The 8,702-nt window shown below is 34.4% G+C and overlaps 1 protein-coding gene and 1 pseudogene across 4 annotated transcripts; one reads left to right on the forward strand and one right to left on the reverse strand.

Annotated features, from left to right (window-relative positions):
• Nucleotides 1-791: 791 nt before the first annotated feature.
• LOC133871125 (uncharacterized) lies at nucleotides 792-3,065 on the reverse strand. Of its 4 annotated transcripts, none has more exons than XR_009900824.1 (4): nucleotides 2,940-3,065; nucleotides 2,263-2,657; nucleotides 1,398-1,599; nucleotides 792-1,286 (listed from the first exon to the last, which is right to left on the reverse strand). XR_009900824.1 is itself a non-coding variant. In XM_062308501.1 (3 exons), the coding sequence occupies exons 2-3, from the start codon at nucleotides 2,566-2,568 to the stop codon at nucleotides 1,002-1,004; spliced, it is 591 nt and encodes a 196-aa protein (XP_062164485.1). In that variant the 5' UTR covers nucleotides 2,569-2,657; nucleotides 2,940-3,065; the 3' UTR covers nucleotides 792-1,001. The 4 variants fall into 4 exon arrangements, 1 of the variants encoding a protein (XP_062164485.1); XR_009900823.1 differs by having other exon boundaries at nucleotides 1,379-1,599; XR_009900822.1 differs by having other exon boundaries at nucleotides 792-1,599.
• Nucleotides 3,066-5,033: 1,968 nt separating this feature from the next.
• LOC133871468 (probable plastid-lipid-associated protein 8, chloroplastic) lies at nucleotides 5,034-6,652 on the forward strand (annotated as a pseudogene).
• The last annotated feature ends 2,050 nt before the right edge of the window (nucleotides 6,653-8,702 follow it).

Raw genomic sequence — 8,702 nt, forward strand, 5'->3', positions numbered from 1 at the left:
TATCAAACCGAACTGATCATCTATTCTTCACAACTAGAAGGCAAATATTTTAGTGCACACGTGAGTCCCATACCGGAAGCGAGTGAAAGGTATAGCACGGAGGCTCTTGTACATAAAACAAGATAAGAGCATTGTCCTACTTACTACAGGGTTTATGGCTGATCCAGAAGGACCTTGGCCTAGGTCAGTGACCTCCAGTGCACTTCGGAGGGGTGCTGCTCTAACGTCTGCCCAACGTGGCGGAGCCACGTCATAATTTGTAGTAATGGGGCTTGCGTTTGCTAGCATCAGTAGCTTCGGAAGAAGTTGCTCATGTTTAGTTTGCAGGAAAGTTGTTTGGTAAAATGCCAAGGTATTTTGTTGGGTGCAACGAGATTGTTTTGGGGGGTTTTTTGTTAAATTTTGAAAAAATTATATTATTGGTTTATGTGGTTGACCTAAATTACAAATTACTCTCAATGGTATAAAAATTAATTATAAAGTCTTTGTGAAAGGTAAAAATTATAAATTACTTTCTGAAGTTATTTTTCTCGTCTACAAACTTAAGAGAAACTGTTTAAGGGTACCAAACTTGGAATTAATTTGTTTTTAAAAAATATCATTTAGCTAAGTTTGTCAAATCGATACGAATCCATATTATCTATCGATAAGAATCCATGCTCGCCACTGGTTAATGGAGCCAAGTTTGTGAAATCGGACACCTGGATCTTCATTCTTAAACCCACCATAAAGAGGCTGCCCATGAGGAATGTCTAGTCTACATATCAATTAAGGTATGCAACTGCAACATCTTTGTTGTTGTTAACAAATTCATTCTTAGATTTCAATAGAGAAATATATTTATACAACTCCATTTCTTGAAAATTGAAACGTACATGCATACATTGAAAAGAAAACTAAACTGATCTTCTCGTCAAAGAGAGATGCCATGTGTGGGATAATCCCAAGGATCGGGAAAAGAATAAACGAATAAAAGAATAAAAGAAATAAAATTAAAAAAATTAAAAATTAAAAAATAAAAGCAAAAGCAAAAGACAAAAAACAAGCAAACACAAGCCAGCATTAAAACAACAACCTCCATCTTCACTTCCGTGCTTTTGGGCATTATCCCGCCTCGGTTTAAACGAGTTGCATGTTTCTGGCAAAGGCCGCCTCGTATCAGAATCATTTGAATTAACTCTCAGCTTTTCATTATCGGACAAACTTTGCTTCTTCGTTGGATATTTCGATGTCTCTAACCCGAAAGATCTTTGTCCAGGATTTCTTCTACTACTCCTCTTCGCCCTCTGAAGACAATGTATGCAATGGATTATCAGTTTAACAGAGAGCAAGCAGGAAAGAAAGCAGAGTACAATAAAACGCATGGAGTGGTATTGACAAGTAAATAAAGTATAAACCCCTTGGGGTTGGCTTAAGTGGTAAGAGCCTTGGTCTTTGTGGTAGTCCATGAGGTCTAAAGTTCGAATCTCTTTAAGTGCAAACAATTCTTTGGGGCCAGCCTATGGGCAAAGCCGAAGTACACTATTATCCGATCCGTGAAGAGGGGGCGCTTTACATAGTTCGAAATTTTCCTGACAAGGGTGAATACACGAAGTAACCCTGCCATAGAAGGGTTTCTCGTCATTAAAAAAAAAAGTAAATAAAGTATGTATCAAGCAGTCGGTGTATCACAAACACACCCCAAAAAAACAAAAACCATAAATAGAAAATAAAAAATTAAGATGCGTTGCATTCAATAGAAAATTAAGGACCAAATATTTATTAATCAACTTGTTAGAATATACGAAAAATATATAACATTTTCCGTTTATTCTATGTTTGGTTGATAATGAAATCTTCTTAATTTACAGGTTAATTGTAATCATATATTGGGATTGTAATGAAATCATGGCAACTTGATTACCATACTTGTATTTACTCTAAACCCTATAAATATGTTTAATCCAATATCAGTTTCTTGTGATATTTCCACTGTTATTCCTATAATTCCCATAATTTAGGTTTTCCCACAAACTTCAACACAATTAACTCCAAACGAAGAAAGAAAGATATATAAATCAACTAATCTAAGTCAAACTAACATCAAATTAGCGTACTTTTGTGATCAAGTGTAGATCTTCTCTTTTATGCAAAGTGGAAAGTCTGAAAACAACAATATAATCAAGAAAGCGAAGAAACAGAAAGAGACTAAAAAATAAAAATCATCCATAAAACAGAGTAAACAGAGAAAGGAACCACCAAGATTACAATCGAAGTACTAACCGAGGACGTCCCGGACAAAACCGATTTCAAAATTCTCGATAGCCTGCCGTTCGATCTTTTCCCTCTTCGGCCACCGTCGCCTTCTTCTTTATCTATATCCGCTGCCAAATCCGGCGGCAATATCTTCGGGAACACTATGCCCTCCGTCTCTCCCATAGCGATGTAAGTGAAAGCTGGTTGGCCCGGTCCGTCCGGACGCCGAAACCTTTTAAACGGACTCCGACCGTCCTTGGTGACCAGTCTAAAGCACAGCAAGAACCTATTCTTGTTGTTCTTGTTTTTTAATCTGGACTTGTTGGATTCCATGAGGGTATGGATTCGAATGAACTGGGATGGCAGTGGTTGCAAGGATTCAGCGGGGTGTTTGTTTACCGAGAATGTTAGGGTTAAGGATTCTGAGAAAACAAAAATATATATATATATATGTTGAAATTACATCATCCAGGAAATAAAAAAAAAAAACAAACAAAAATATGTTGAAGTTGAATCGATGACCCACTAATGGAGGACAAGAGTGGGGCTTGGGTATTCTGGACGAAATGAAACCCTAAATCCTTCGGAATCTCAAGATCTGGGTTTAATTTCCTAATTCCGATCACATCCTTGATCTGAAACTTTTTTAAAGAAAACCCTAAGCAAAATAAATCCCAGATAAATTTATCGGTGGACAGGCATACCTGAGGCGCGCAGAGAGAGGCGGAATCACTGCCCGAGATCGATTTCACACAAGAGAGAGCGAGAGCGAGAGCCAGAGCCAGAGCAAGAGAAAGAGCGCCAAACACACACAGTATTGCCAAATGAGTGAATGGAGCGAGAGTTCGAGAATTTTGATATATAAGACCAATGATACTTTTATGGGCTCGGCCCGGCCCGGCCCGGCCTGCTTCAATATTATTACTTCGACATAATCTATCCGTTTTATTAGTTTTAACCCTTTGCACTTTTTTTTTTTTTTAGCATTGCAAATATTTTTAGTTTAATTAAGGGAACTAACGGTGCTTCCATAAGTTCCATTTGTTGATTAGCAAAAGATATAAGATTTAAAAAAATAAAAATAAAAAATAAAAAAGGCCTCATCCTTTCTCAAAATAAAAGCAACTTTATGATAAGACTAATGTTATTTAGTAGATTAGTGTATAATTGTCATACGACTTGATAATGTGACAGTAAAAATTAATAATTGAATCAACATTTATAAAAAAAATAAAGCGTCAATAGCTAATTGCTACTGACACGTCATCTCAGTCGTATGACTGTTGTATAACATTTTACTAAATCAATGTTTGGCATCAATTTTTTTAATCTCATAATTAGTAGCTGTGAATAGATAATTCTTTTTAAAAACTAATTATTAAATATATTAATTTTTTTTATTTTAAAAAGAATTATCTATTCACATCTACGAATTTATGAGAATAAATATTCTACATATTGATTAAAAAAAAAAACTATGATTGATTTTGACATGATCTATCCCTTTTTAACCTTACTGAGCTTAACAACTTAAAAGTTTCAGTAAATTTTAGAGAAAAACCCTAAAATTCTTGATTCATCAAATTCTTTAAAGTTTCTCTGAAATAAGTTAGAACCAAAATCCTCTCCAAATTTGACCCCAAAATTTGTTAAGCCATTTTTTTTTTTATTTATTTTTTATCATTTTCTTTCATTCTCTCGCTTCTTCCCTATATTCCCTGGCGCCCCCTTTCCCTTTCCTTTTCTTTTTCCTTTTCTGTGACCCGCCAGTGATGACAGTGGATGCCTCGGAGTGGAACAACGAGTTTTATTTCTTCTATTCCCGAACCTTTGTTTCCCATAGACCTCTCTGTCTCTGTCTGTCTGTCTGTCTGTCTCTCTCTCTCTCTCTCTCCGCCATTTTCATTGTTATTGAGCTTCTTCAAGATTGGATTTTCTCAATCCTTCTTGGTGCTTCTCTGCTGTTCGTTTTTTTACCTGCAATGAAAAGTTTTACAGAAAGTGCTGGAAATTAGGGTTTCTTGGTTTGTGGTGGAGCTGGTTGAAGATGGTGATTCCGTGGGGTGGACTCAGTTGCTGTTTGAGTGCAGCTGCTCTTTACGTTCTCGAAAGGAGTAATGGAAGGTCCGTGTTACTTCCTCTTTGTTAATTCATGGGTCTGACTGGGAAAGATGGGTTTGATCGGAAATGGGTCTGACTGGGAGAGTGAAGCTTTTAAATTTTGATCGGAAATGGGTTTGATATGAAAGATGTTTTTATGTTGATTCTATGTTTAATTTTGGTTTCTGTTTGTTGATTCATGTTTTCCTGTTTGGTTTATGAGAAAGATGGGTTTGTTCGTGATGGAGTGGATTGGGAATGAGATTAAGAGGGAGGGATTGTTAAAGTGGTTGGTCTCAAAACTAATAAAAACTAATATCTAGTTAAAATGGAGAAATTTTTAGAGAGTATGATGTAGGAAACTTTTTAAAAGTGATAGATAAAATCAAAAAAGTAGTTTCTTAAGCCAAAATTTAGAAAAAATTTGGAGAGCTTGATACAAATGCGGCATTGCAAATGTTTTTTGGTTTAAATAAGGAAACTTTCTCTCTTTCGTCGGGAGAGAAGAGACATCCAAAAGAGAAAAATTGATAGGAGGGAAGCTTTGCATCAGAAACCGGTATGGAGTTTCTCTCTAGGGCGACGTAGAAACCTTAGAGGAGAAAGTAGTTTTTTCTAGTCCTGTTTTGGGATTGAGAAGAAGATTTCTGTCTATTTTCGTGGTTTTCTCCTTTGGAGTTTACTTTCGTTGGGGAGTAATGGCAGAGGATCTCTCCAATCTGTGGCGCATTTTCTCGCACTCGGAGGAGGAGAGTCTGGCGGTGGAGGTGAAATGCCCTCTAATATTTGGAGGTAAAGCCCATAATTCTGCTCAAGCTTCCTGATTGATTCTGATAACTTCCTTGCACCAATCCAGTTCTTCTTCACATGTTCTCTTATTTTCTTTTGTTGAATAAAGTCGATTAGTTGAAAGAATAAATTTGAAAATAACCTTGTCAACATCTTGAAACAATTTATCTTGTTTAATGCCAATGAGCTTTAGCTTAAATGGTACCTTCTTCTCTTGGCAAAAGAGTAGGTTGGAAGTTGAGATTTTAGGTTCAAGAGCCACTGGATGCTTCTGTAACTTACCAATCAAAAAACAATTTATCATGTTTCATTATGTTTTATGTCTCCATCTATCCACAAGGTGCATGAGATATGAACAATGCTTCCTAAACCAGAAGTTTGGATCCCAGAGATGTTCTATTTTACTTCATGTTTACAATAAATCCACCATTGGTGCCTGGAGATAGCAAATTACATGCTTTTTTTTTTTTTTTTGGCTGAATTGTAGTACCATAGTTTATGCCAATGGCTTACAGGAGAGCCTCCCTGTGACAGTCATCTATTTGGGAGTAGTTCTTTGCTCCTTGCTGCTTCTAAGATGGTTTTTATTGTTCATTGTATCATGGGCTGACAATAGAAGTGCTTTTCAGAGTGGGATGTGGTGTACTGTTCAAATCCAACATCACCTGGGGGTGGCTACCGGAGTGCATTGGGCCGCCTTGTTTTTAGAACAAAGGAAATGATACAGGTTGTTGAAGCTCCCGACATTGTTAGGAACAAGGTCTCCTTTTCTGCTTTTGGGTTTCTGGATGGAGAGGTCTCTTTGAAAGGTATGCCATCAGCAATTTTATTGTTTGAAAGGGAAAAGTCATAATCGTTTGTACTGCCTGTGAAAGTCAGCTCGATTTGGTTAATTATATTACGAGATCGGCTGTTCGAGTCCTCACTCAACTAATACATGATTCTTTCATGGATGGTCGTGTCCTGGGGTTTACTCAACAAGGATGGGTCATAAAGTGGCTTTACGTTGAAGGTTCCACATCATTTAAAAAAAAAAAAGAAGAAGCCATAATCGTACCATTGTACATATCTTCTTTGTAATGAAATTAAAACCTTATCATTTCGTAAGTACGGGCTGTCTATGGCTTGGCCTACCATGAACAAGTTATTTAATTTGTTGGTATTTTCTATCTACAGTTATTTCATCTTTTCAATGCCAATAATTTTGCTTTGTACCCCTTAAAATAAAATAATATATATATATATATATATATATATATATATATATATATATATATATATAGCTTTGCTTTGTATCTTCACATGTACATGAACAGGAACACTGAAGGCTCTGGATGATAAATGGGTATATGCAAGTTGTATTTGAGGCACCTGAACTGAAGGTAGGAGTATTGGATTTCAGATATGGTGGTCAGAGTGAGGTTAAACTCCAAATCACATACATAGATGACAAGATAAGGTTGGGGAAGGGCTCGAGAGGTTCTCTATTTGTTTTCCAAAGACTCAATTAAACTGTATGAAATGTTTGCCATGAAGGGGAACATTTTTCTCCTTCACTACCTAATGTAAGATCAATGGTTTTCCACCATGAGCAAGCTTCTTTGTAGGCTTAAACCTATTTTGATATTAAATAATTAAACATAATAAACAAAATAAGAGTTATTATGTTTATTTAATATAAAAATAAGCCATATGTTGGCTTAAACCTATTTTGATATCTCATTGTTTTAGTTAGAATAATTGAAACAATACTTGCTTTAAAAGTATCTAATTAAAGATTCAGTTATTTTGGGTTGCAAAACTTTATTGTGAGTTCAGTAATTTTAACTGTTATATCTATTTTATAAAATGGATATTATGCTTTCAGCATATTAATGCTATTATGAGGTTTGTTTTAATATTTAAGGACATTAATAAATATCGTAATAATGTCTACATAAAATATATGTGCTAATAAAATAAGCTAATTTTATATGTCATTATGTCTAAGCAATGTTAGGAAATTATATTAAGGTTTAGAATTCAAAAATGAGAATAGTGTTAAGATGAATTTTTAGTGAATCATACTAATTCAATATCACTTGTACTAAATTATATTGCGGTAAATATTTGTGTGTGATTACTTTCTGAAGCAAGAAAGAATTGTGAGTATTCTACTCACTGAGGATAATACGTGGTTGACTTCTATAATGTTGTGATTTCTGCTTTATTTAATTATATGTGAGTTGTTTGGAACATGTTTGGTTTGGAACCTTGCCAATTTTACTATCATGGATTATGAACTTGCTGCTAAATTGACATTGCATATTTTACTGTCATGGATTATGAATCTATTAAGCAATCAGTAAGATCGAAGGTTAAAGTAATAAGACAAAGGCCCTCGGTTAGAGGCCCTTGGCACCAATGAATAAATAAACCCTGGATAAGACCGGTTTGGTTAGAGACCCACGGCACCAATTAAGGGAAAATTGGTGGTTAAAGTTCACAAAACAATATAAATAAGACCGGAGATGGTAAAAGACCCACGACAATGATAAGACCGTATCATGAGTTAAAATCCCACAACATCTATCAATCCATCTATATATGGTAAGACCGTAGATGGTAAAAATACCCATGACAATGATAAGACCGTATTATGAGTTAAAATCTTATGACATCTATCTATTCATCTACACGAATAAATGAGACTATACAAATGGAATTGTTAATGAGATTGTGCATAAGTATATGTAAATGTCATCATATTGTTTTGCATAGTGTACTTTTAAATAGATCAATATTTCATTATATTATTGAAGTCAGTTGAATCACTTTATTACAGTATGTGATTGTGGTGATAATCACAATCACATATGTGTTTATGCAGGATGGGAGGAAGATCTGAACCTCTAGGATTATTATGCTGATATTTATGAATGAGACTTTTATATGATGTTTTTAATATGTAATATTCTATGGTTATTAGGTTTAAAACAATGGTTATGTATTATCAGTGCCGCATGTGGCACATATGTTTATGCTTTGTTTGTATTTACTATGAGAGAAAACAAAATTATATTAATTATGCATTGAGGTAATTCAGTCAGCTCTGATGTGTTATATTCTCAAGTTTTTGATAAAAAAATATATTCCGCTGTCAATTCTCAATTCTGATGATGTCGTAATGTCACGTGAAAATTGAAATTTTCACTTACACTTTTTTTGTAAAAAGCGGGGTGTTACAATTTGGTATCAGAGCGGTTTGCTTTGATAACCTTAAGACTTGACATTAGAAGTCTAGAAATAACACAAGAGATATAGGTAATCTAAATAACTTTTTATAAACTCCATAAAAGACTTTGTGTGAATTTTTATAACTGATGAAATTATTAACTGTTAATTACAGTTATGATTTTTTAAATATGGTTATCTATACTTTTATGAATATGTGCACTAGATGATTTTTTATTTTTTAATTTTTAAAATGATTATATGTTTCTTTGTTATGCATGATAGAAAACATATTGACGTGCTTTGTGTGTTAAATAAAAGATAGTACTACAAAAGAAAGAATGATTTTGAAGTTAGAAAAATAT

This window comes from Alnus glutinosa, chromosome 6, assembly GCF_958979055.1.
Source record: "Alnus glutinosa chromosome 6, dhAlnGlut1.1, whole genome shotgun sequence".
In the NCBI taxonomy this organism is placed as follows: Eukaryota; Viridiplantae; Streptophyta; class Magnoliopsida; order Fagales; family Betulaceae; genus Alnus; species Alnus glutinosa.